At 47.9% G+C, this 27791-nt stretch overlaps 2 protein-coding genes and 1 long non-coding RNA gene across 4 annotated transcripts in view; 1 reads left to right on the top strand and 2 right to left on the bottom strand.

Annotated features, from left to right (window-relative positions):
- Positions 1–948: 948 nt before the first annotated feature.
- Positions 949–9005, bottom strand: GJD3 (gap junction protein delta 3). The gene is made up of 2 exons (XM_077313154.1): positions 8704–9005; positions 949–4916 (listed from the first exon to the last, which is right to left on the bottom strand). Exon 2 carries the CDS (start codon positions 4817–4819, stop codon positions 3905–3907), a length of 915 nt encoding a protein of 304 aa, XP_077169269.1. The 5' UTR covers positions 4820–4916; positions 8704–9005; the 3' UTR covers positions 949–3904.
- LOC143825130 (uncharacterized) lies at positions 8351–16235 on the top strand. The gene is made up of 4 exons (XR_013226951.1): positions 8351–8688; positions 9269–9336; positions 14098–14212; positions 14699–16235. It is a non-coding gene; the product is annotated as an uncharacterized LOC143825130 (long non-coding RNA).
- The window catches only part of TOP2A (DNA topoisomerase II alpha), a 26591-nt gene continuing 13021 nt past the window's right edge, over positions 14222–27791 (bottom strand). The window contains exons 16-34 of one of the 2 annotated variants that reach the window (XM_077313152.1): positions 27362–27471; positions 26066–26158; positions 25335–25449; positions 24562–24683; positions 23662–23810; positions 23116–23347; positions 22498–22632; positions 22187–22387; positions 20915–21110; positions 20049–20140; positions 19324–19473; positions 19143–19226; positions 18435–18632; positions 18095–18200; positions 17702–17879; positions 17420–17487; positions 16524–16637; positions 15475–15698; positions 14222–14809 (exon numbers count right to left, since the gene is read on the bottom strand). In XM_077313152.1, coding sequence (XP_077169267.1) covers positions 14672–14809; positions 15475–15698; positions 16524–16637; positions 17420–17487; positions 17702–17879; positions 18095–18200; positions 18435–18632; positions 19143–19226; positions 19324–19473; positions 20049–20140; positions 20915–21110; positions 22187–22387; positions 22498–22632; positions 23116–23347; positions 23662–23810; positions 24562–24683; positions 25335–25449; positions 26066–26158; positions 27362–27471 — 2705 coding nt within the window. In that variant the 3' untranslated portion in view covers positions 14222–14671. The remainder of the gene's footprint in view (positions 14810–15474; positions 15699–16523; positions 16638–17419; positions 17488–17701; positions 17880–18094; positions 18201–18434; positions 18633–19142; positions 19227–19323; positions 19474–20048; positions 20141–20914; positions 21111–22186; positions 22388–22497; positions 22633–23115; positions 23348–23661; positions 23811–24561; positions 24684–25334; positions 25450–26065; positions 26159–27361; positions 27472–27791) is intronic. The other variant, XM_077313153.1, reaches the window with a different exon arrangement.

Raw genomic sequence — 27791 nt, 5'->3', positions numbered from 1 at the left:
GGCACCGGGGAGGAGCAGAGCCCCAGGCAGGAGCCGAATTATCACGGGAAAAGGCTGGTGTGCCCTGGATGCCCCGAAGCCAGACAGACTGCTGTGCTCTTCGTTCATCCTCTGAAAGAGGACGGGAAAGCAAGACGGATTTTGTTTTAAAGATCTGTCTATAGTAGGGATGAGGCCTGGAGGGGGGTCCTGGGGGACCCCCCTCCCCAAATAAAATGCAGCTCACCTCCAGACTGCAGAGATCAGTTCCCGTGGAGAAAAGGGATATTTTGGAGGGTGGATTCTTTGACATTGCACCCCAGGCTCTACCCCAAAACCTCCAGGAGTTTCCCAAACTGTAGCTGCCCCCCCCCCCACGCCCCTGCCGGTGGCCAGGAGGAGACCTGATAAGCCTTTTTTAGAAAAACAGATCAGCTGGGCAGTTTGCCATTTGCTTTATTTTTTCTGTGTCACGAGTGATCCGGGAAGCCAGAGTGAAGCGTTCCGTAGAAGTAGGGCCCTGCGTGACGACCACCAACAGAATAATAACTTTTATATAAGGAATCTGGATTAGGGGGGAAACGTATTCCAGATGGAAGTTTTTTTTTCTAGCAGGTAGCTCGAATGGGGGAGGTGGATTTCCCAACAACCCATAGTTAATTTTTCTAAAAAAATGACATTTTTTTAATGCTGCAAGACCTCAAATCTACTATGGCACCTGGACAAGCGTTACTTTCCCCACCGTAGTCAGCCCCAGGTTCTCTTCTGAATTAGGGAACGGACCGGCCAACCTCCAGGCGGGGCCTGGTTATCTCTGAGTTATAAATGAACTCCAGATTACAAAGATTGGCTGTCCAGATGACAGAGCCAGGCCCCCTGGAGAAAATAGCTCCTTGCGGAGGTGGGGTCTGTGGCATTACACCCCCCCCCCACACACACACTAAAATCCCTCCCCTCCCACCCGTCCTGGTTTCCACCCCCAAATCTCCAGGTATTCTCCAACCTGAAACTGGAAACCCTACATTACTCATGGACGTACTAGCGAGGACCAGAGCGTCTCTGAGCATGTGCAGTGTTCCTGTACTATATTTGTACCTGAAAAGTTTCTTTCGTTTGGCTAGAGCTCCATTGGCACCCTCCAAATCTCTCCAGTGTGTCCCTCCTACCCCTCACTTCACAACCCGTGAAATCCTCTTGTACTGAAAACTCTTCAGCAATCTGGTCCCAGGTGGTGTGGATGGCCGTCCTTACAGTGGAGCTACTCTACAGTGGGTCAATAGGGTCGGAAAAAAATCCTCAGTGTATTAAAAACAGAAACAAAAAAACTGGGCAGGGAAATTTGGTCCCAAGGGAGGTGGAAAGGCTGGCCTTGGAAACACTAAAAATAACCTGGATAAATGCTGGTTTGGAAAGCCAGGGGGACTCAATGGAATTGGGGTGGGGTGGGAGTGGGGTTGGGGGGAGGTTCAACGGTGCTAACTCCAGAGCTCTTTCCCAGGTGAATTCGAAATCCAAATGCACACACATTCCCCCCCTTTGGTATAAACTTCTGTTTTATTCCCACCCACCTCCTTAAACAATAGGTTAAGCAACACTGCATAGAAAGAGGGAAGACCCTTCCCCTCCCCGCCAACACCATCAGATAGGTATGGAATAGATTAAAAATAAAAGAGGGATGGGTTACACTTTGAAGTTGACCACAGATGCAGTCTTCTTTTTTCACACACAAAAAGAGACACGTTTATAAGAACCTACGAAGAGCCCTGCTGGATCAGATCAGTGGTCCATCGAGCCCAACGTCCCGTCTCACAGAGGTGGGAAATCAGGGGATGCCAGTGTGCAAACCCTTCCAAACACCCCTGCCTGGAAGCACCTTGAAAACAGGCGCAGAGCCACCTAGGAAGGAGTGGAGGTTCTCAAGGGCCACATTTATTTTTTGCCACGGCAAAAGAGCCACGAGGATCCAGCACCGACTGAATCGGCAGCCGTCTTGTCTTCCCCGAAAAGTGCCACATCCCATCGCCATAAGCTGATCCCTTGCCCGACCTGAGCAACAGCACATGTGTCAAAGGAGCTTTCCTTTCTTGCTTCCGTATCAAGGGAATTCAGGCCTCTCTCTGCTCGCACCATCTAAGGGCTCTTGCTACAATAGTCAAGCCACCTTTCCGCAAACGACATGAGCACACAAAGAAGATAACAGCAAAAAAAGCCCACAACGGTTTGTGTGTACATAGATGTATGCAATGGTACAATAATATGTAAATCAAAAATACTAAAACAGAGTCCATCATGGTAGTTCATAGTCTGCGGAAGAGTGCTGGTCACCAGGCCACTGGGACATCCCCTGGTCTTATAAATCAATGCCCCTATATCTTCAAGTGTTAGATGACTATTCCCTTAAAAGGGCCTTTCTCCTTGCGCGCCTAAACATCTTCCCTTCAAACCTATCAAGAGGACGCTTCCTTCAAATCCCTCGAAATGAGAGAAGCTGTCTGCACGGGTGCAATGGACCAGATTCCCTTAGCCACCTATTATTCAACTGCCCCAAATTTCAGATGTTCCAGATGGAGAAAAGAAGGTTGAGAGGGGACATGATAGCCCTCTTTAAGTATTTGAAAGGTTGTCACTTGGAGGAGGGCAGGATGCTGTTCCCGTTGGCTGCAGAGGAAAGGACACGCAGTAATGGGTTTAAACTACAACGATATAGGCTAGATATCAGAAAAAGATTTTTCACAGTCAGAGTAGTGGAATAGGCTGCCTAAGGAGGTGGTGAGCTCCCCCTCACTGGAAGTCTTCAAGCAAAGGTTGGATGCACACTTTTCTTGGATGCTTTAGGATGCTTTGGGCTGAACCTGCGTTGAGCAGGGGGTTGGACTATGTGGCCCCTTCCAACTGGCCTGTGTGGCCCCTTCCAACTCTATGATTCTATGATTATCTGGGGGGTTTTATGGGAAAACTGAAGTATCTGTGCAGCGATGAGAAACATCTAGTGAAGATGTTGCTGAGCGTAAAGGAGCCTTCTCAGATAGTGGACCTTGCAAAAATCCTGTCAATTATCTCGAGAACTAATCTATCTCTGCTGCAGATCGGCAACATAAGCCTTATTACTGTTGACCATATGTCTATGCCCGGAATTTGTTTCTGTTTTATGTATATCAAATCTTATGCCAATAAAGGCATCTGAATCGGATCTACTAAGTCCTGTTTATTATCCAGTCCTTGGAAGCCAAAGGAAAAATTCTCCATAATGCATGCTGAACAGGATTCTCGTACCACAAAGCCTGTCTCATAACTTTCTTCAGCAGCATTAACCTTACAACACGGAGGATCAGTCGATACTAGTAAAATAGCTCCTGTAGTCGCTCGGTTAAGAGGTGAGACACAAGCCCACTGTGAGCCAAAGGCCACCGAGAACTTAAATCCTGATATTTTTCTAATGCTGCTGCTGAGATTTATGAAACAGGCTTTGTTGTACCGGAATCCTGTTCAGCACGCACTATAGAGAATTTTTCCTTTGGCTTCCAAGGACTGGATAATAAAGAGGACTCATAACTTTTGATGTACATATTATTGTGTACACACAAACTGTTTTTTTTTTCTTGCTGATATGCAGATCCTGACAGGCACCTGGGGGCATTGCTGGAAGAAGTCATCCCCCCCCCCCGCCCCACACGAACCATTTTATTCTGAACACTTGCCTCTCTCAGCTCACCAAACCAACTTCTTAAAGGCTCCGTCCTTTGACACATACCCATAATGGATTTGTCCATTGCTCGTGACGCAGCTAAGAAAGTAAAACGCTGAATTCCAAAGGACGGGAGCAGTTCCCATTACAAGCTGGAAAGGACCAGACGGCCATTTGCAGGATAATTCCAGCCCAAGATTCCAGCCGATCTGGAGACCAAATGGCAACATCTCCCGTCTCTTATACGGTCAAGTCTGCTCTGGCAGATGAGCGAGAAGACCGGCTACTCTTGGTGGACCCTTTGTGATGGAAGTGAGCCGGGGGCTCGTAGAGGTTAGGAACGCCGTCACGGGTTGGCGTGTCCTTGGCGCCGTCTTTGGTGGCGCCAAGGAAGTGCTGCGATTTCTCGTGTTTCTGATTGGACCAGTTGTCCCGCTGCTCGTAAGAGGCAGGAGCCGGAGGGGCGACGATACGGCGACGCCGGCACCGGTCCTTGAGCAAGAGATGGGCCAACTCGGCCAAGCTGAGCAGAGCTGACACCAGGCCCACCATGAAGTAGAACTGGATGAAGATGGTCTTCTCGGTGGGGCGGGAGACGAAGCAGTCGATCAAGTGAGGACACATGGGGTGCTGGCAGATGTACTGGTAGCCCACCCGGAAGCCGTAGAGCATCCACTGCCCTATGAGGAAGCCGATCTCGGCCAAGATCCTGACCACCACGTTGACCATGTAAAAGGCCTGGATGTGCCGGGTGCGTTGGCCGGCCTGGAGCTTGAAGGGCGACGTGCCCTTGGGCCCGACCTTGTCGCTGCCCCCCTCCCCTTCGCCTTCTTCCTGGGCCCGGTTGATCTTGGTGGTTTGGTGCATGGAGTAGATGACGAAGAGGACGGCCGGGGCCGATAGGACCACGATGTGGAAGACCCAGAAGCGGTAGTGGGAGATGGGGAAGGCCAGGTCGTAGCAGATCTGCTTGCAGCCCACCTGCCTCGTGTTGCAGTCGAATTCCTCCTGCTCGTCGTCGAAGACGTCGCTGCCCACCGTGGCCAGGATCAGGATGCGGAAGATGAGCATCACCACCAGCCAGAAGCGCCCGACCATGGGGGAGTGCTCTTGCACCGCGTCCAGGAGGGAGCTCAGGAAGCCCCACTCTCCCATGGCTGCTGAGAGCAGAAAGGGACTGTGAGCAAGGAGCTCTCTGGCCTCCAAGGCAGGCTTCTCAGGGCCACGTTCCCTGCCGTGAAGTCTTTGTGGGCTGCGGGGAGACATTGCGGGTTACTTTATTGATTTATTTTGTAATGTGTATACCACCCCTCCCCAAATGGCCTCAGGGTGGCTCACATCAGCAAATCAAAACCCATAAAGGTAAAGGTATCCCCTGTGCAAGCACCGGGTCATGTCTGACCCTTAGGGTGATGCCCTCCAGCGTTTTCATGGCAGACTCAATACGGGGTGGTTTGCCAGTGCCTTCCCCAGTCATTACCGTTTACCCCCCAGCAAGCTGGGTCCTCATTTTACCGACCTCGGAAGGATGGAAGGCTGAGTCAACCTTGAGCCGGCTGCTGGGATCGAACTCCCAGCCTCATGGGCAAAGCTTCAGACTGCATGTCTGCTGCTTTACCACTCTGCGCCACAAGAGGCATAGAGCATTAAGATTAAAAATAAATAGTATTTTAAAACTGTATTAGGGGAGACATCTCCAGGTACCCCCTGGAGGCTGGCAACTTTACCGTCGCCACAGGAATGACAAGGAAGAGATTTTTCTCCAACCCCCGCCCCACTCCCAAGATACTCAGAGTGTCCCATCCGGAAGATCTATCCTGGAACAGGCTTTCCGCCCTCCCCACCCCCCTAGTAAGGCCGTTTTAACTCTGATCAGGCCCTGAAAAGGGGGATGACCTTGGCAAGGCTAGCAAAGGGCGGAGGGGCTGTGCGGGTGGATGCTTTGTGTCTGTTGCCAAGTTATCTGGAGAGGGGAGGAGATAAGATCGAGCAGCTCGATCCAGTGCAGGCCTGCTGAGCGTGAAATGTCTGTGGGCCAACTGGGATGGAACAGGGACTCTGGGAGAGGCTGGGCAAACACACACAGAGGTAGTCCATAGCAAAGGCGGATGCATCTGCACCAGGGGTGGCCAAACTGTGGCTCTCCAGATGTCCATGGACTACAATGCCCATGAGCCCCTGCTGTAGTCCATGGACATCTGGAGAGCCACAGTTTGGCCACCCCTGAGCTATACTAAACTGATCTAGATAGTTTTGTCCTGCGTTAGACATCCCTCCCAATGGGGGGGGCCAAGACTTTGTTCTCCCATCCTCCATTTTATCCTCACATCAACCCCGCTGGCTCAAGGTCACTCGGCAGACTCCTAGGACAAAGTGGAGCCCTGAACAGTGGTCAGGTCCCCTGTGTTTCCTAACACAACGAAAACGGAGGCTGATGCTGGAAGCATCTAACAAGGTTTACTGAGTCGCTGGTCTGAGAAGGCCTCCCAGACCAATCCAGGAGAAGGCTGGCTTGGAACAGTAACTCATACAGAGAGGCGGGAAGCAACCTCCTCCCAATGCAGGAGCTTCCGCTGCGTCCTGCCCCCCAGACGGGATCAAATGTTCCGACTGTCCCCATTGCTGGAGTCCAGGGAAAGTCCTACGCGTCTCCTGCGGAGGTTGTTGGGAAAGAGAGAGAGCCGTACCGGGAGACCACGGCGAGGGTCTTCTCGGTGGGGCAGGAGATGACGCAGACAATCAGGAGAGGACACATGGGGTGATGGCAGATGTACTGGTAGCCCAACTGGAATCCGTAGAGCATCCACTGCCCTATGAAGAAGCCGATCTCGGCCACCACGTTGACCATGTAAAAGGTCTAGATGTGTTGGGTGCGTTGGAGGGCCTGGAGCTTGAAGGGCATGCGATAGGTTTCCTATTTGGGTGGGTGCTATGGGGTCGCTGGAGCCCTGGCTGGGTTCGTTCCTTCATCAGGGCACCCTGCCAGAATTCACACCAAATCCAGCCTTCCCCCGCTCACCGCTTGGGAATGGCTGATACGGTGCTAAGTATAGTCCAGTACTTAAGTAGGCGAGACAAGCCACGGGGGAGGGCCTGTGAATGGGAAGGGATTTGGGGTGGTGGGGAAAGGAGGCTGGCTAGGATGCTTCTGGGAACACTGCATGGCCAAATCCCTGAGGCACAGAATCGCAGCAGGCTTGGTTTTTTGAGGGCATGATGCCCCAAGGAAGAATTATTCACTGGCTGCATTGCTCTTTCGTTCCATGGCTAAATCGCAAACTGAAATAACAAAGTATCCCTCCCTCCTCTTTCTTTTTTCTTTTCTTTCCTCCTTCTTCCTTTCTTTTGTCTATCTTTCTCTTTCCTTCCTTCCCCCCAGTTTTGATAGAAAGGGAACACAACACCAAGGTGTTCTCACCTGACAATGTGGAGGTGTACATATGTTGAACTTTATGGTTCAGCCCGCTCACTTAACCCTTTGGATCAGCTATGTGTCATTTTATTTCTACCCCACCTTTGCCAGTGGTGACCCAAGGCAGCTTACATTAGTCTCCTCTCTGGCATTTTATCTTCTCAACAACCCTGTGAGGTGGGTCAGCCACGACACAAGTGGAAATTTGAACTTGGGTCTCCCCGATACTAGTCCAAACAGTCTTCTCCATCGTACTCCATGCAGGGTCTCCATTTTCAGCTGCGGATTAAAAACCATTCACCTCGATTTGGAACGGATCCCAAGGCCAGGCCATGGTGGAAAACACACAGGCGGTCCTTTCTCCTGACCCATTTATTAGGAATGCCCCCCCCTCCAAATTCTTCACTAGAGCTCTTACTTCCGTTTTATACCCCAAAAAATGGTCATTTCAGGGTGAAACCTACTTTTACTCTGCTTCCTTTTAGCAAAGGGAACACGGCAAGACAGTGTGACTTGCGGAAATAAGTTTCAACAATATATCTTAATCCCAAACCAGCATTTCACAATACCCGTAGATTTGGCCTCTAGCAGCTGCCTTGGAAGAACATTCTATATTCATGATTCGTGGAGTGACATAAGTAAGAATACGAAAAGAAAGGAATTCCTTCTAACGAAATGTTGGGGTTTTTTTTTATTAAACTGTCTATTACTTCAAGCTTGAGAGAACCTGCTTTCTGTATTACCCCCCCCCCCACACACACACACCAAATTTTGATGCATAAAGTTGCACTCCTAAGAATACTTTTCTGGATGTAAGACCCACTCAGTAAAATAGGCTCTACATCCAAGTAGACCTATTTAAGATTTTTATTTTTGCCCCTCTGTCAGCTGACAAACACTAATGTACATCCTGTATATTATTTCAGCTGCTTCGCATCATTTATTATTTATTTATTAGTTACATTTATCTTCCGCCTTCCTCCTTGGTATGACATAAACCCCATAAAATCCCCGATCTTTAGAACCACACACCTCCAAGTGGCGGAGAAAAAAAGCTGACATTTGCCTACATATCATCTGATCTGGGTAGGGTAGGACAACTTTAAAAACCTCATGGGTTTTTAAAAGTTGTTTTAGCCTACTAGTTGTTCTTAGCCCACTGGGGCGATCTCATCTGTGGGAGTGCATTTCTTTTTAAGAAGAGCAGTAAAAGTTTAGGTTTTTTTTTTCACACAGTGGCTTGTTCTGAACCAAGCAAATTGCTGCTGGATTCACTTGAGCCTGATGATTGTGACTTTTCCATGCAGCGTTATGCTGAGCGTCTGTTGCATCTTTTTCCAAAAAAATGTGCAAGGGACCTGACCATTCTTTTGGCATTTTGCCCAGCTGCCTGCGGGCCCCTTGATCTCTGCATCCTTCCCTCCATCAAGCCCCCCCCTCGCCTCCCAAGAACAAAGGAGAGAATCCCATACAACGAACAACACCTGGAATCGCTTAATTCTTTAAAGCCTTCAAGGGAAGGGAAGAGAAGACCCGTTCTACTTGCCCTTGTGGGCATCCCCCGATCAGCCCCTCTGCAAAGGAAGAAGAGGAGCGCACAGCTGTTGAGCAGGTACTATCTACTCACCTCCTGTCTGTGCTTAGCCTCACTTCTCTTCAACTCTTCTCTGCCCCGCAAGGAATCCAACCCGATCTCCAAAAATCCATTTCCCTAAAAGTGAGCATTGCTTTAGCTCTGCAGCTCAGATCGACCCCAGGCTGCGGTGTCCAGAGGAAGCAACTGGCCTCTTGCCCCATGGCCCCCTCTCCCCTCTGTGGACCGTGGCAGCCCCACTCCTGGGGGCCTTGTTTGTTCCCCCTCGCTGTCTTCAGCCCCGTCCAGGACAGTTGCACACACTGGACACACACGAAGAGAGGGAGAGGGAGAGGGAGAGGGGCAGGACTTTCCCTCTAACTCTGCCTGTCGGCTTTTAAAGTGACAGATCTGTCCCTGCGTGTGGCGTGACGTTCCCCCAGGCTAAGTGGATAAGCTACCAGAGGGAGACTGAGTCTTTTGCTCCGGGGCCCCCAAGCAAAGGTAACCCGCTCCTTGAAACACACAGACTTCCAGCTCACCATGGAAGCAAGAACCATGGCTGGACAGAATGGTGGGATTGTTAACCGTGTTCCTCTTTCTGTCCTTCTCCTTTCAGAAATTCCCCCTCGCAGAGAGACCAGGGATGCATCTCAGAAGGAAACCGGGGAATTCCTGCTTCTCCAAGTGAGTTGGCTTTCCCACAAATGAAGGTGAACCTAAGGTTGCAAGCTCTGGTTTGGGAATATCTGGGAATTTGGGGTGTGGAGCCTCAGGAGGTCACAGTCTTGGGGAGGGGAGGGTACTCAGCCAGGTAGAATGTCAGAGTCCACTTTTCAAAGCAAAGAAAAAGAAGAAGAGTTGGTTTTTATACCCTGCTTTTCACTCCCCGAAGGAGTCTCCAAGCAGCTTCCAATCGCCTTCCCTTCCACTCCCCACAACACACACCCTGGGAGGTAGGTGGGGCGGGGAGAGCCCTGAGAGAACTGTGACAGGCCCAAGGTCACCCAGCTGGCTGCAGGAGCAGGGAATCAAACCCAGCTAGCCAGATTTGAAGCTGCCGCTCTTAACCACTAGACCAAGCAGCAATTTTGTCCAGGTTAAGATATCTGGATCTCCAAGTCACCCCCTCTGGCCCGGCTAGCAGAAACATTGTTCCCATCCTAGTCCCGTCCCCCCCCCTCCCGTCCCGGTGGAGTTTCTGGACTTATTTTTGTATTTCTGTGCCACCAACTAGAATTCCCAAGCCCGCAAGTGTTCAGCGTTAAAACATCTGAAACATTTAAAACGAAACATATCCACCATAATCAAATGACAGCATGTAGATACATGCAGAGTATACTCTTTCCTTTCCCGGCCCCGAATTCTCTGCACAAACCACGCTGAGAATGCATGAAAGGGCGAGTGGAAGATTTCCAAGGGAAATGAGTTCATAGATCATACAGGAGGTTTACAGGAACTTCTAAAGAAGTCTATCTAAGGGCAGGAAATGGAATTCTCTTGGAGTGGTTGCCTCTTGATTTACTGTCCTGGATCGCCATTTATGTTTTGGAATTTTTTAAAAAAATGAGCGGCTGCATTTACAGCGCAAACCAAAACTGGGACTTCCTCCTAATGCCACTGACTTCAATAGATTTAGGATTGCATTACCAGTCGACTGGGTATTTTTGCCATGACCAGACCCAACAGGCTTATGCTGTTGTAACCCTGCGTAAAATTACACTTTTAATCTGACGGATTCGTTGAGTTTCTTTTATTTTTAAAAAAAACTCCTTGGCATTTTCAGAAGTGTTACTTGTTTGTAAGGTGTCCTGAACACTACAGTTTACCGATACCATTTTTGAACAGGGGGTTGGACTAGATGACCCACGAGATCCCTTCCAACTCTATTATTCTATGATCCTATGAACAGGTTCCTCCCCCCTTTTCAGAAATGAATGCCTGTTCCAGGCTTTCTCAGCAAGGGTTTTGTGAAACTCTGGGGCTTTTTTTTTGACAGCCCTGGAAGGGTTTCCCAAATGAGTTGGAGTTAATTAATTTTTCATATTTTTTAAAAAATGTGGTAAACATTTATCAGGCGATATGACCGTATACCGTCATGCCAACCCACCCTCCCTCCCAAACTGGCCAATGATGGGCCTGGAGGGGGTGGGAAGGGGAGGGGCCCCGGGTGGGCATGTCCCCAGCTCTGCTTCCCCACCATATTCTGTACAATCATGCCACTTCTGGGGTTTTCCACAGTGTAGTGGGCCCCTTCAACACAAACAAGCTTGATTTATAAACCAGGTAACCTTTTCCGTTCACCGGAGAGCAGGGCTTCCAGGAGCTCCCCTGTCCTAACAGAGAGAAGGCATCTGCTTCCTTCCATAAATACAGTCCCTCCCTGTTTGAACATGTTTATGTTGGAATATGCAGGATCCACACTCATGGCCTCCTCAAAATGCTCAGGGAAGAAGGGGCCAACGGGTGGAACAGATAGCGGTTTCTTAAAACCTGGATTGGAGGAGGATGCTCTGCAGGATCCTGTTTAGAGAGCTGGAATGATGCTGGAAGTTTTAAGTACAGGGCTGTCCTGCCCGGATCACTCCCCTTCTTCATCCGAGGCTACCCTGAGCTTTTGGAGAGGTAGCTGAGGATTCACCAGGCATTGGACAGGGGCCACAGTACCTTCTCTGCACCTGACAGGAGAGCTAAGTTCTCTCTCATTTTTGGGAGGGTGGGGCTACAGCACAGACCTGGTTGAGCAAGTCTTGTCTGGGGGCAAGCAGGGAGTTCTGGTTGGGGAAGGTCCACCTCCTCCTGGTCCTCTGGGGGATTGGGTTGATTTGTATAAGCCCTGCCATGAAGCAAGGCTTAACCCGGAGAATGCCTGAAGGAGAAGAGGGGAGTGGCTGATAGAGGCATCCTAAGCTCGTCTCCCAAACTTCCCATCCCAAGAAAGTATTTTTCGGCTGGCACTGTTGCTGGCCACTGGCCCATTCAGCATTTGTTTTGCGTTTTGGTATGATGTCAAAATCCATATTAGGAATGCCCAACTAGGTGTCCATGCTGTCATTCCCCAGCATGCACACCCTGCATGAAAACAGGGGTCTGGGTGTGAGGAATGACTCAAGACCCTCTAAATAGCGTGGCAGAGAAAGGCAGAAAAGTGTTAACTGAGCCTCTGCAGCCGTCTCTTTCCGCCCCCACCCAAGCGGAAAGTGTGACAGGCCTTTCCACACTCAACTGCCTCCCAATGAGCACTCTGGTCCGAATGACACAGGGGCCAGGAATGCCGTTTTGGATGAGAATCACGAGGGAAGGGGCTCTTCCCAATATCAGGGTCCTGTCATACCTCTGCAGGTAGGATGATGGAGATCCCAGAGGCAAAAGAATTCACCTGCCCTGCAAGTATCCTGCTGTGTTGTACACAAGTACCTGCTCCAAGCTTGTTTCCTTCCAAGCGAGGTGGCCAGCTCAGATCCCGAACTGGATAGAATTTTTATTCTTGCACACCTCAGAAGGTCTAAGTGCAAGGCGTCTCCCGCTATAAGTTTAGGCTGAGCCTTTTTTTATACTCCGCTTTTCACTACCTGGAGCCCCTTCCTCTCTCCCCAGCAGACACCCTGCGAGGCAGGTGAGGCTGAGGCAGTTAAAACTGCTCTGAGAAAACAGCCCTAAGAGAACTAGTCGAGGCCATCTAGCCGGCTGCACGCAGAGGAGTGCAGAATCAGCCCTGCTTCTTCAGATTAGAGGCTAGGGCACACTGTCATTCTGAATGGGCCAGAAATCTTTCAATGTCATGTATATGGGTAAGGATGTTTTATTACTGGGATATTGCTTTTATAATATGTTTTTGAAGCCGGCAAATGCTGAGAGCGGCAGCTCCGCAGGAGCGGTAGGAATAAAAGGCTAAGGGCAATATGGGCGGAGAAAGGGGCAGGGCGAGTCCAGGATAAAAACTTGCTGGGGTCAGTCAAGAGCCGTGAAGCGGCTCCTGATTGGCCCCTACAAGTGTCAGTCTGGGAGGTGAGGGGGCTGGGGGAAGAGCCTTTGCTGAGACAGGAAGTGAGTCAAGAAGCATCAGCCAATCAGCACTGAGTCAGGAAGTAAGTCAAGAAGCATCAGCCAATCAGCACAGAGGCAGGAAGTGAGTCAAGAAGCATCAGCCAATCAGCACAGAGGCAGGAAGTGAGACAAGAAGCATCAGCCAATCAGCACTCAGACAGGAAGTGAGTCAGGAAGCATCAGCCAATCATCACTGAGTCAGGAAGTGAGTCAAGAAGCATCAGCCAATCATCACTGAGTCAGGAAGTGAGTCAAGAAGCATCAGCCAATCATCACTGAGTCAGGAAGTGAGTCAAGAAGCATCAGCCAATCATCACTGAGTCAGGAGGTGAGTCAAGAAGCATCAGCCAATCAGCACTGAGTCAGGAAGTGAGACAAGAAGCATCAGCCAATCAGCACTGAGTCAGGAAGTGAGTCAAGAAGCATCAGCCAATCAGCACTGAGTCTGGAGGTGAGTCAAAAAGCATCAGCCAATCAGCTCTGAGTCAGGAAGTGAGTCAAGAAACATCAGCCAATCAACCCTGAGACAGGTAGTGAGTCAAGAAGCATCAGCCAATCAACCCTGAGACAGGTAGTGAGTCAAGAAGCATCAGCCAATCAGCACTGAGTCAGAAAGTGAATCCATAAGCATCAACACTGAGACAGGAAGTGAGTCAAGAAACATCAGCCAATCAGCACTGAGTCTGGAGGTGAGTCAAGAAGCATCAGCCAATCAGCACTGAGAAGCATTTGCTGGCAGGGGCTAATGGTAATTGTAGTCCATGGACATCTGGAGGACCACAGGCTGACTACCCCAGAAGGAGAGGTCCTGCCTCTTCAGCCTTTCCTCCTCAGGAAGGGGCTCCAACCCCAATTAGTTGCTGCCCTCTGTATATTCCAGCTCCATGATGCCCTTTTGTGGCTCCGCCACATGCAGTGGTATTCCTGCCTTTGAAAATGTCCATGTACAGCTCAGAAAAGCCCTCCTCTTTCAGAAGCCCATAAAGCCTGCGGATGCTGGTCCACAGGGCACATGAGATCCATTCCTAGAGCACACAAAGAAAGGTCTGCACATGTCACTACCACACATCTCGTTTGTTGCCCGACCAAGTACCCAGCTTGAGAAGCCTAAAGAAACTCCCTGGCCCTTTTGTGGAATGCTGGCTTTAAGCAGATAGTTAGACTTTAACAGAAGATCCAGGAGCCTCGGAGGTTTTCCCAGGGGAAAAAATGCAGCCCCAAATCTGGGACAGTTGAGTTCCAATTGGACTGCCTCTGCCCCTTTCCTTTCACATCCACTAAAAGAACCTCGGAGTTATCAGGATTAATAAAGTGTGCAAAAGTATTCCCGTGCAGAATGTAGATTTTGATGCAGAAAGCCTGTTTCCAGCACCATTTTGTCTATGTGTTTATTTCCAACAGAACAGCACTCTACAGATTCTGTGCCCCCACCCCCAACAACAGCCTACCGGTGAAATCAGTTCTGGAAATAGGACTCTGAAAAACCTCCGTTCAGGAGGGACAGAAAGGAACACAGGTAGTGGAATTCCCAAGTACAAACCTCTAGCGGAATAGTTTATTAAGCAAGTATGAAAGCAGAAGATGGAACAGTGTTAAAAACTTGCAGAACATATTTACAGAAAACAGAACAAACAATGATAAACCTTCACGTTGCCCAAAAGGCTACTGAAATATCTTGGCATCTTGTCGGAAAAGCAGTTTTTAACAAAATGTGACCCTTCCCGCTTTCTGCATGTTTTTGTGTTTTTGTCCTCCTGTGTTTTTGTCACTTCCGCCAAGCACCGGACTTTGAAGCCTCTTGCCTGAACAGACTGCATGTTTCAAGGGCAGGGAGAAAGGGAAGGCGGCTCTTGGCCCCTCCCACCTGGTAAAATTAGCTTGGAAAGTTTATATGCGTAATTCACATGCAGCTGTGAGGTCTCTAGTTCATTCGAGCAGACAGGCAATGTTGAAAGATGCATATCTTATTTTATTTTCATATCTCATCCTCTGACTCCTCCAGGTATTGGACAGGCTTCCTGGCCCGACCTGGCCTTTGGCAGCGTACAGGTGCAGCGGGCGAATCATCGTCAGAACCCAGATCGATACAGAAGGACTCATCTGCCTTGGATTTCTGAAAAACAAAAAGGCTGCAGTAAGCTCTTGAGGATGAACATAACTGTTTTCATGTGAGCCAAAGGGTCATTGTTTTACTCTAGGCAGATTTAATTAGGGATGAAGCACACTCCCCTAAAATTAATAATAATAAATCTATCTCTCTCCTTGGCCTACACGGTCTCTGATGCAGAGAAACATTACACATGAGAAAGAATCAGGCAGACATGGCCTAGGGAGAGAGTTCCGCTTTGAGCCGACTTACGAAATTACATTTATAAGCACCTTGGATTCCTTAGAGCAGTGATGCTCACTTAGTGGCTTGGGAACTGTGGCTCTCCTGAGCACCAACGTGACACCTGCCTGCCCTTTCAGGAAAGTGGGCAAGGCAGCTTGCCAACAGAAAACTTAGCATGGATAGAGGCCCTAGTCCCTCTCTGTCCTGAAATGCTGGAGTTCAAACTGGAAGGGAATGAAATGAACAAGGGAAATGGGCAGGGAAGAGGGGGGGGGGAAAGCTTCTGAAAACAGGTAGGTAGAAATACATATGCAGTCTTTCTTGGGGCTTCTCAAGACAAAACTCTGAGCTGTATATGATGAAATGATGGCCCAGTGACCCAAAATTACATCCAACCTTTGCAATCTTTTTTTTTTGGGGGGGGGGCATAATGAGGGGAAACAAACCTTAACTGCTGTAGATTTTTTCACAAATCCCAGGTCAGCATCGGAATCCTCAGAGGAGGAAAAGGCCGGCTTGCGTTTGGCGGTTTTCTTGGCCCTGGCGATCGGAGGCTTCTTGGAGGCTGCTTTATCGGCCTCAGACTCTGAACTGAGAACTGATGCTGCTTTCCTGGGTTTCACGGCTGCCTTTTCCTTGGCAAAAGCGTCCACGATGGTAGGCTGGTTATCTAACGGCAACCAAGCTTTTGTTAGATGGCTGAGCTCTGTAGTGTTCCATGCAGCACACTGCACCTGCCGTACAAACCCTTCAAGAGCTACTTTTGCCTAAGCAAATTCTGGGGCGTGTCAAGACAACATTTGCAATCTACATATGCTCCCAGCTAAAGAGGAACTCACCAGAGGTGGCAGAGGATTTTGTGGGAGAGCACCCAGATGGTTGAGAGACAGTAACAGACAAATTAAAGTAGGTGTTCATTTTACAACGTGTTGAGTGACTGACTAGCAACAGGTTTTCTCTGAGTAACATCCTCAGTAGATCTGTATGTGAGTTTACTGCCATTCACAGGTCTTAACTGCCTTAATCCTATCTCTGCTGTACTCACCCAGTTTTTTATGCATACAGCTAGCCCTTCCTGGCAATTAACCCCCCCACCCCCACCCTTTCTGTGCATATATGTAATGGTTGAGGACATTCTAAGTGCATCTTTAAAAGTGTGCATGCAGACAAAAGCTTAAACCTCAAATAAAACATTGTTGATCTTAAAGGTGTCACCGGACTTCAACGTTTTTCTGCAAAAGTAAAGCCCCGGTAATTGTTGGATAAAAAGCAACTGTCCCATTTTCTCCTAAGTAAACTAATCAGCTGCAATATTATTATGAACACTGAAGGTTACAATTAGATGTATCCCTTTATTTTGTAAAAACAAAGCTTCTAGCCTGTAGTTCCACATTAACAGGGAAAGCAGTTATTCACTCCTTCATTGAAGGCACAAGCTGGCTACCCAACTCAACAAGATCACCTCTGAGCACACAGACTTTGGCAGCAAACTTACCTGCCGCTGTGCTTCTTGCTTTCTTGGGTGGCCCTCTTTTCTTAGGGGCCAGTTTTCCTCCTACGCTAGGAGGCAAGGAAGATGCGGCCAGCTTGTCAGACTCCAGGTTTTCAGCTGGAGTAAAGAAAAGACTCCAGTAAATGAAGAAGTTCTAAATGTTTTGATTCTGAGCTGTATTAAACTCGCAATTGGGTCAAGCCAAGCCATTCCGTACAACAATGCGTGACGTTTGCAATCAACATTGAAAGAGCTCTCCTTTAATCCTGAATTCAGGTAAGAGATGGTGGTGATGATGGGAATAGGCCATATTTGGGATACAAAGAAGAGAGAAGGGGCAGCAAGAAGACAGACAGGCAATATTCCTATATTCAGTCTTATGTCTAGTGCCCCATCTTTCACAAGTCACAAGGTTCCCCCCCCCCACCTTGACTAGCCACAGGAAAAACACGTTTATCGAGATGAAAATTCTTATCAGACACTAGAATTTAAGTTAACACTTCCATTAGGTTGTCTTGAGTAAATCGTTACTGCGCATAAGCTGCTGAGAAGCATCATCTTTGCTTACTGCTTTGGACTGATCTGTGTTTGAAAGTTATTCTTCCTTTTCTGTCACTGGTTTGTAGCGCAGTTAAGTTCTTTTCAAGCATATGCCTCCCCTTTTCTGTTCTGGAGATGCACCAAAGCCTTGTCTCTTGTGTGCATAAAAAGACTGAAAGATCTCCCTTGAAGGCAGTGTTATGCATATAGACGCATTCAAATATATACCCCTATATGGATCTTTGTTTGGGAACAGATCACAGAAAGTGCCCGGATCCAAGGCTTAGTCACTCGGTTCAAAGCTAATGGGACCAGATAGAAATCTTACTTCGATCGACAGAACACGATAAAATGCTTACTTGAGATGGCGCTCTGGATTTTGGATGCTTCTGCTTGATCTTTTTTCACTTGCTTTTCCGTAGCTTTCCTAGAACACAGATTTAACGACATATTTAATCTCTATTTCTCCACCCCCCCCCCCTCATTTTGTGCCAAAGAAACGGTGAATGTTGGTTGCATGTTGGTTTGTAAAATGCTGGTTAGATCTCAGGAAAAATATATATCTTTTTTCTGACGGTGTGACTCTTTTTCTAATGGCTGAAAGCAATGGTTCCTCTTTATATACTTATTAAGACACGCACTTGGAAGGCGCCTTCTGCTTTGCAGCAGGAATCTTCAGGTTTTCTTTAGAGGCATCATCCTCGTCCGTTTCCGCCTGGTCACTGTCCCCATTATCCTCTTCGGATTCCGAATCAGACCAGGGGTTCCTTTTTGCTTTCTTCACTGGTTTGAATGACAGAAGAGATTGCTTTTTGGTACCTGGAAATAAAAGACAGTTTGATCTGATTATAAGAGGGGGGGGGGGGGGGGAGAGAAACCATGAGGGGAATTAGATAGAGGAGTCTACATATGTTACTTCCAAGTGTCCTTTGTGATTATACAAGATGTACAAATTCCTTCTGGATAGATTAAAACCAGGTCCCACTAAAGCAAGGGCAAAGGAGATTAAAAGACTCATGTGAAAGAGACCTTACCTGGCTCTGCTTTAAATTTCTTTGTCAGCCTTTGTTTAAGAGCTGTTGGTTCTTTATCAGACTCTGGTGACTCTCCTTGATCGCCAAGAAGCTCGGTTTTTTCAGTCTAAACAAGGGAGGAAAGCAGCGGTCATCAGAGCAGATGGAAGGACAGAAGACAACTAAAACAGCAATGCAGACTCTCCAGAGGTTCATTCACCTTTTTAAAAAGGCTGCTTCATCCTTTGCTGCCTGCTTACTGGTTTTCCCCTCACTGACATGCCCCTTTTTGCTGTGTCCTTCAAGCAAAACTATACCACCCACTCCATTACATTCTGTAGGCCAAGATTTCATAGGATACCTTGATTTTCCTTTTTAATTTTTTGGTTGCATCCATTTTCATCTCCTCGGTCACCCGGGGAACAACCCTCCTGCCGTGGGGTGAAGGCATGACTTCTGCCAAATTCATCTTCTTGACTTTGGGCTTCCCTCCTTTCCCTTTGATGGGCTTGCCTGCAGCCCCCAGCAGTTCCTCCTCTTTTTCTCTGGCTTCAAGCTCCTGAAAAGAACGACACGTATACGAAGCGGTAACTCCACAACGGACCTCTGCCGACGTTCCGCGGGGCAAAAAATGGCAGGGTCTTAAGGACCAAACAGACCGGAACAATTTTATTTGGAAAACACCTTGCATTTAAAACCCTTTTCCCACGCTTGTCCTTTAGACTTTTCAGATTCAGAACATATTAAAGGCTTTCATCCCAGTCTGTTCTCTTCGGTCCAAAGCTTTGGACCCAACGGGGCTGGCAAGAACCTAGTTCTGAACATTCCAACCTAAGGATAGTTGGCAGGTCCCCATCAACACAGCTTAGACCAGGAGTAGTCAAACTGCGGCCCTCCAGATGTCCATGAACTACAATTCCCAGGAGCCCTTGCCAGCATTCGCCAGCGAATGCTGGCAAGGGCTCCTGGGAATTGTAGTCCATGGACATCTGGAGGGCCGCAGTTTGACTACCCCTGGCTTAGACGTTCTCAGTCGCCCAGAAACCCAGAGTCTTCCTCAACCACATACCTCAAGAGCCTCCACAAAGGCAGCAAGATCTTCTTTCCATAAATCATCGGGATTCTTCCGTTTCAAGTTTTCCAACTCGACTTCCTAACAAAAGGACCAACGAGAGGCAGTTAAGCGTGCACCCAAGAGCCTTCGATCCTAGCGCCTGCCAAAGCCTTTGCCGGACGGCTCCTCCACCTACTTTGTCATCTCGCTGCTTGCACAGCTCATCCTTTTTCTCCTTTGTTAGATACCAGAGAGGCATGTTCAGGAGATAGTTGAAATCGGGCCCAGTGCTGGCTTCACTTTCCTTACCACTCTCTTCATCGTCTTCTTTCTCCTCGTTGGTATCCTGGGTGGGGAGTAAGGTGGTGAAAATGCGGCCAAGCTGTTACTACTTCCCCTCCAACCCAGGAACACAGAGGGACACAGCAGATTCCTGCACTCTTTGTTTCGAGCACCAGAGGGGCCCAGAGGTGAGGGGAAGCGAAGACCCTAAGACTCCAACTGTATTGGCTGTGCAAGCAGCAACTGGCCAGCATTAAGTTAAAATGGAGAAGATGACATTCATAACACTGGAGGATCTGCTAGGGCAGTGGGGATGGCCAGTAGTAGGACAGGACCTGGAGAGTGAGTCCTCACTGCTAAAAGGAAGAATCTCTGCCCCCTTCCTGTTGCCTCCAAGGCTCCTTGGCCAACACCAATTCCTGCACCTTGTTACTCAGCACTCACAGTTCTCCAACCCTGATCCAGAAAACTACTGGTGGGCCAAGAGACTGATGAAGTTCTGCCCCCTCAAAAGCCAACTTTCTAAGATTTCTCATGCTATTTCAAGCCTCAAAAAATGTTTTCGGACAGGGCTGGCGATTGAAGAAGCATAAAACGATCAGCAGCTAAACTAGTTAAAGAAGCCGAGGTCTTCAGTACCTTTTGTTGGGCCTCTTTCCAACTCTTCAGCGGGTCAGACTCGTATCCTCTCTGAACCAGCACCTTGATCAGTTCTTTCTTGGGCTTGTTTTCTAGGAACAAAGGCAGTTTTAGATCACGGTGTGGAACGCACCTCAAGTGAGCAAGGTCACGCGATGTACGTTAAAAGGGCTAAAATTAAAGCACACGTCAATGTAACAGGGACACTGAATTAGGAACAGGATTGAAACGCACTATCTGTGGACAGAAAAGTAAAATCCTATCTGTTTCTCAAAGGCTAACTTGTCTAGATTGGATAAGTCTGACTGTCGCCACCCCAGAGTGGTTCTGAAATGCCAAAGAACCAGGCCTCAGAGGGGCCTTGGCCTTTCTTTCTCTCGGCTCCTGCTGCAAGTAGTTTTAAGGCTGCTGAGACAGCGGAAGCTTTGTCAACTGCCTTTGGTGTAGCTAATGGCTGGAAAAAACTAGCCTAAATGGCCACAATAAGCTAGGCTCTCCATCTCGGACTCTTTTTCTCCCCAATTGGCAAGATGAAGCTGGCTAAGTGAGTCTTGCTTGAAGCAGGCAGGGCTTTCTGGCTGGGGGAAGGGTTTGCCTCCTACCCATCCTCTTAGGGATCAGTTTAATCTGCATAAACCCTGCCCTGGAGTGAGCAGGAGGCGTAACTCAGAAGACTTTTAACTTCCCCCTACTCAAGGGGGATATATCAGATTAGAAAAACCGACTGAAGAATTGCACATGTTTCCTCGTTCTGAGGCAGGAAGCTAAAGGAGCTTTGGAGTTTGTCCATTCCCTTTTCTGATTGTCTTCAAGGAAATAAACGAAGCTTTGCTCTGAAATATTACTCGCACTAAACTTAGACTTACCGATCACGATGATGCCCTCGATTTTCTCCAGGATGAAGCGAGCCTGATTGCTCAGTTTCGTAGACTCCGCACCCAGTAGACCGGCCAGCCAGTCTTTCCTTAAGCCATAGTAGCGTAGCCTGAGCTCATAGAACTCCCGTAAAATGTCTTCTGCAGTATCGTATTTCTTCAGGCAGCCAACGTGGTCAAAGAGGACCTGCAGCAAAGAGCAATGTCCCAGATACTTAAAACAGAGACCTCACAAACCAAACATCCCTTCAACTAGTTATGAAGATAGGTTAATAACAGCAGGTCATCCCCTTTTTAAAAATAATTGGAAAATCTAAGTAGCATACCCATAAAAGGCCTTTGAAATACAGCGCCATCCTGGTTTAAGTAAAATCTACAGTATTTTATATTTCACTAACCACTCAAATTTATATGAAATGACATAAATACTCCTTCATCTCCGGATGACTGTTCCAGTACACCATTGGTTCTTGTTGTCATTAGTATTTTCCTTTGTTGTTAATTAATTGCTTTATTAATATTCTTTGTGTGTCATTACAGTTACCCATAAATGCTGCTAAAGAAATAAGGTTAATGATATCAAATTTAACTAAGGTGACCAGATTTTAACATTGGTAAAGTGGGACAACATTGACCGGGGGGGTTCTTGATTAAAATTTTGATCTATATGGAGCAACAAAAAGTTTCATAGAATACAAAAATAGCATTGTAATATATATTTTTTAATTTCAACATAAGTACAATTTGCCAGGTACCCCCGATGTCCCTCCAAAAGTGGGACAATCTGGTCACCTTAAATTTAACTAACTTAACATTTGTATTCAAACTGGGAGAAAATCCTAAATCTGAACACATATAGTTTAGTAGCAAGGAGACTGCCACCAAAATACCAGGGACAAAATCTTGGAACTGTTATTTCAAAGAATTTAATGGGAAGGAACAATTTAATGACATTTTAAGGAACACTGACAACAATTCATTTTGTTTTGAAAGAGGCTTAAGCCAGTCCTCCTTGGGGCTAGATATCAGGAAAAAAAGTTTCACAGTCCGAGTAGTTCAGCAGTGGAATATGCTGCCTCAGGAGGTGGTGAGCTCCCCCTCACTGGCAGTCTTCAAGCAAAGGTTGGATACACACTTTTCTTGGATGCTTTAGGATGCTTTGGGCTGATCCTGCGTAGAGCAGGGGGTTGGACTAGATGGCCTCTATGGACCCTTCCAATTCTATGGTTCTATGATTCTAGGGAGAACGCTTCTGCCACTTACCATGTTGGTGCAGGAAAGAGAGGTCTGCAGCTTGAAGACTTTATGGAGTCCGGCTGCTTCTGCCTCTGCCAGCTTCTGCTCACTCATTTTGACTATGAATTTGACTGTGGTGTCTGTGTGGTATTCTTTGTAGTCACTGATTAATGGGGGAGTTTTTTCTGTGCCGCCCAGCATAGGCTCCAGAACCTGTTCCTTATACACCTGGGGGAGGGGGAGAGAAGAAATCGCCATGTCTCAGATCAGAGGCCATGGAACGTTTCGAGTCTAAACTGTTTTAAGGTCAAAATGTGACAATCGGAACAGTGTCATACCTGGGTCCATGTCCGGACAGGCAGCTCAGAAATTTCAATAGTGGTGGCGTCAAGAATTGATACTTCTCCGTTGACCAAGTACTGCTTCTGACCCAATTCGTCTATTGTCCCCTTGAAATTCTTGTAATTAGGATGCTGAAAACACAAAAATGTTCAACTTGAGCAAAGCAACCTAAAACAACAACTGCAGCTAAATTAGCAATATTTATAAATCAATTTCTACCCCAACCCTCCCGACACAGTCAGCCTGAGGCGGCTTACAAAATTAAAACAGTTAAACATAACAATACACTCAATAAACCCCCCTCAATTAATCCCCAATAAAAACAATATTACAATTTAACAACCCAACAGATGGCAGAACATCATTTATAACTGCATAGGTGAAAGGGACGATGATGGGGCTTCATGGCACACAGGCGATCACCAACAAAACTTTTGAGCCTCCAGATTTGCATGCCATTCAAAACATTCATGGCTTCCTTTTTTGGAATGGGAAGGAAACATCTTATAGCCTTGGGGGAAAAGTCTTAAGAACTTCCTCATCGCCTTTATTTCAATTTCCCCCTAGCTGTTAGCTACCCTCCCGGCATGGGTGGTTACTGAGTTTGTCATTACCATCGGTAGAGGCTCCTCTCCATCCAACATGCGTCGAAGGTTGTGCACCACTTCCCGGACATCGTAGTTGGGAACTTTGCACGACCAGCCCGTCCCGATCCCCTCGGCTCCGTTGATTAGAACCATGGGCAGGATGGGGATGTACCACTCGGGTTCTACGCGACGGTTGTCGTCGTACAGGAAGTTCAGCACGTTGTCATCCACTGGCGGGAAAACCAGCCGGGCTAAAGGGCTAGGGAAGAAGATCGTTTGCGCTTAAGTTGCTTACGGGGAAGAACTGGGAGGCAGGAAGGATTTCAAAGTCAGCTTTGCTAGGATTTCAGTGCCAAAGATGAGAATCGCTACACCCAGAATGCAAATGCAGGCCCGTTGGGATCCTTTAAGCCAGGCAGGGGCTCATGGGAATTGTAGTCCACGAACACCTGGAGGACCACAGGTTGACTACCCCATGCTTTAAGCTACTTCCGTAACTGTTCAGCAGCTTTACCAACTCCCGTCCCCCCGCATGCTAAAGGGAGCCGTTCGGTCAGGGGGGCTCCTACTAACCTGAGCATTGTGAAGATGTATCGAGGGCTGGCAGAGTCTTTCCCACCGTGTAGCCTGGTGCCAAACTGACCAATGGGCTGAAGCAGGTTCATGTTGTTGCTCCCCACAAAGTTCTGAGCCAGGTTGATAATGGTCATCATCAGGGAGGCCTGAAACAAAGCCCCACGCAAAAGCTGAAAAGCGCAACCGGGTCTCTAAAGACAGTGACACCCCCCAAAACAGCAGCGCTGGAGGACAAGGCAACCTGCAAAGATGTGTCAGAAGCAGGAAGCCAAAGAAAGCAGTAAGGGAAGTGCCAGAAAAGGGAAGATTAGCCTGAACATTCTGTAAATTTTTATTGGTATTTATATTTTGTAAACCGCCACGAGCTGGCTGGGCTGAGAGTGGTGGTCTATAAGTTGAATTAATTAGTAAAAAATAAACAAGATAACCAATGGCTGCTGGAGGCCTGCTTCTCCCTATCCAGAGAGAACGGCCAGTTCTATACAGCAGGGGTAGTCAACCTGTGGTCCTCCAGATGTCCATGGACTACAATTCCCATGAACCCCTGCCAGCAAATGCTCATGGGAATTGTAGTCTATGGGCATCTGGAGGACCGCAGGTTGACTACCCCTGCTATACAGGAATGGCATTCTCGCCTTTAGTCACTGGTCAGAAGATGGAAGGACCACCAATAAATATGAATTTTCAAACACTGCATGCCCTGCACAAAACTCACCACATTTGATTTATGGAAATATTAATACCACAGGGAAGATAGCCTTGCTTGGGATCATGGAAACACATTGACTAAAGTTCCTTCACTCAGCTTGGACTAGCTGCACCTGGAAGCTTTACTGCTATTACTTTGGCGAGGGGTGGGGGTGGGGGTGGTTCAGTGCCTAACCTTGTTTTGCTTACCTCTCCATGATGATAAGCGGACATCTCCGCTACTGATCCCGCCAACTGGGCCACCTTCACCTCCCGCTTGTCGTTTCTTTTGAAGCACGTGAACATCACTTTCCTCTGACCTGGTTTCAGTCCTGAGGGGAGCGATCAGCAGGTTAACTCAGCCACCAGCTTTCTTTTCCCATTGAACCAGCAAGACCAGGCTTTGTCTCCCCAAAGTACTATTAAGAAGACAATGGGCAAGATCCCTGCAGGCTTAACTGGGAAACAGTGAGGGCTGCCATCCTGGCAGTGTGGTCAATTGTCTTTAATTTCAAGGTGTTTAGAAACCGACCACCACCAAGATACTGGGAGAGAAAACATCTCCGCTGGGCATATTGCCCCTTGGCTAGGAATCAAAATGCCAAAGAAGCCTAAGGGCAGGGGTAGTCAAACTGCGGCCCTCCAGATGTCCATGGACATCTGGAGGGCCGCAGTTTGACTACCGCTGCCTAAGGGCCTAACGTTCCTCCATAAGTTGTACGGGGCCAGTAGTCAGGAAAAATCATGAGAACTATGGCATTCATTCAACCCCACAATCCATCACATGGCATTTGATTATTCTCACAGCGAAGGATTACTGAAGCTGTCACTGGCTAAATGCCAACCGCGGTCCAACTCTTATCAGAATTGATTTTCGCTTCCTAATACACTTGTTCCATTCTGAGCATAACCCTTCATTTGACTGCTTTAATGTCTGCTAATATTAAAAACAGAGAAGGATGAGTATATAGTAGAAAGCTTACCATCAACCAGGGAAGGAATGGATCGTTCGTTGTCCATGTTGGAAAACAGAATAAGCTCCTTGTTGATGAAGCTATTGTAAGTCAGATAACTGGTCGCTTTCCCATATAAATATTCCTGCGTGGCAATTGGCAAAGAGGGTTGTTGTTATGTTTTCTGTTGCCATTTTCACAGCTTGCTTCTCCTTGCTTGCCTTAAACCCAAGTGACTGCTTAGATGTCCCTATTCACAAGAACCGAACTGCAGATACATGTGGACACCACCTGAAGTGGTCAGTAATGAGACTGCCAACCTGAAAAGATGCCCAATATTTCAGGTATCTAACAGGTTGGGCCTTGAAGCAGGAGGAGCCAATAATTTCTCTGTGAGGGTGGACAGGGCGCAGGGAGTGTTTCCCAAATTAGACTTGGGCCTGTCTTTTAAAAGATGAAGGCTCTCGCAGGCCCCTACTTGACCAGATCACAAAGCCAGTCTGTACCTCCCTGAGCTTGATTATCAGCTTGATTCTAGCACGGACTAACACACCTTCTTTGAACTGTTTTCAGGCATGCTCAGTGCTGAGCCCATACTGATCACTAGAAAGGACCAACCTCCCCATTTCTTAAGGGTAACCCTTCCTGGCCAAACAGCTGCAACTCCATTCAAGGAATACACAGTTCACAATGGCCTTATCTGGACATGAATTGTGCCTTGCTAATACTCTCTATTCCAGAAGCACTAGAAGGTCACCTACCTCTGGCAGGCCATGCAGCTTCCGTTGCCTTCGATCCTCCATGAAGTTTGTCAACCATTCCTTTCGGTCCTCGACTTTCTTTTTGCTAAAGGCCTACAATATCGAAGGCATTTTTTAGGAACCAGGGAGAGCCTCAACTTTGTGTCCTCGCCTTACCTTAACCATCATGGGCAAAATAACTTTGCTGTTAAGAAGAGTCATTGCACGTCTGACAAACTCAAATGGCTGCAATTTGCACTAATTTCGAATTCTAACATTTTCCATGGACTTAAGACCACACATTTCAGGGCCAGGGACTGCTGCTAGGTGTGCAACATACCAGGCAGGCAGGCATAGAAGAGGCCACATTAGAGAAGCTCATTGGGTTTCTCTACACTGCAAGCCAATCAAAGCACAAGCATGCAGTTTGGGCTGATCCTGCGCTGAGCAGGGGGTTGGACTAGATGGCCTGTGTGGCCCCTTCCAACTCTATGATTCTATGATTCTATCCTGCATTGAGCAGGGGGTTGGACTAGATGGCCTGTGTGGCCCCTTCCAACTCTATGATTCTATGATTCTATCCTGCATTGAGCAGGGGGTTGGACTAGATGGCCTGTATGGCCCCTTCCAACTCTATGATTCTATGATCACAGGGCTTTTACCACATTTCAAATCCACATGGTACAGCAGCCTTTTCCTACTTTTTTCCTACATTGAGAAATCCCCGGAAACAATCTCCAGGCTTTAAGAAACCCCCTCCAGGCCCATGACTGGCCATGTTGGATGGGGTGGGTGGGTCAATGTATCACCCAATACAGGTTTAACTCATTTAACAAATGTATGCAAAAACAAGGAACTCCCACCCAGTCAAGAAACTCTTCCTGGGCAGTCAAGAAGAAAGCCTGCAGTACAGTAGGGGTTTAAAACAGTAGCAAGACGAACAACAGCCAAGGATTGGTCAGGGCAGCTGTGCTCTGTCGGGGCTGAGGCTGGCTCCTGTCCTTACTGAGCTTTAAGTGTCAGGAGCCAATCTGAAGCAGCTGCCAGTCTGGTGCTGCCTTGACTCTGTTGGGGCTGGCTCCTGGCTCTGATACTTCCAGCTCAGTTTAAACCAAGCGGCATGTAACAGGATCAGCTGAAATGGCTTCTCCATTCCGAGCTGCAAAGTTGTGCGGCACAGAGTGAAGTCTGAGTCCCAGGCAGTTAAAGCGATCCATTCCCGTTAACTTTGGGAGAACAATTAAATCCCTCCCAAATAATCGGTGTACGAGCACTTTCTAAGAACAAGGGCAAGAGGGTGAGGAGCAGTTGCACTACCAGGGAGATCGCAGCATCGTCTTCAGGGCCAGAGTATTTGAAAGGGATCCGGTGTCTTGCCATCTCTGCAAAGTACTCTTTCGCCTCTTTTGACGTGCTGGTCCCCAGACCTATATGGAAATAAGTACAGAGGCTACAAAAGGCGGCTAGATCAACCAGCCCGACCAGTTTATCAAGCTTCTCATTCCACTTTCTGTGGACTTAAGTGGCCCAGCTTCCACAGAAATGCAAATATTTGGAGAAATAATTACCCCTTTAGAAATAACCCGCAAAAAGGGAGGGGAATATATTTGCTCGATCAGCATTAAGAAGCCTTATGTACAAACCCCTGAAGTGGCTAAGTAGCATGCAGCTCTTACTCAGACTCCAAACCCAGCCAATAAGGCTAGTAGAAAGGAAGCAGCCCCTACCATGCAGGCTGAAAAACAGC

Source organism: Paroedura picta, chromosome 16 (assembly GCF_049243985.1).
Source record: "Paroedura picta isolate Pp20150507F chromosome 16, Ppicta_v3.0, whole genome shotgun sequence".
NCBI classification, from domain to species: domain Eukaryota; kingdom Metazoa; phylum Chordata; class Lepidosauria; order Squamata; family Gekkonidae; genus Paroedura; species Paroedura picta.
This window is presented reverse-complemented; position numbering and strand designations above follow the sequence as displayed.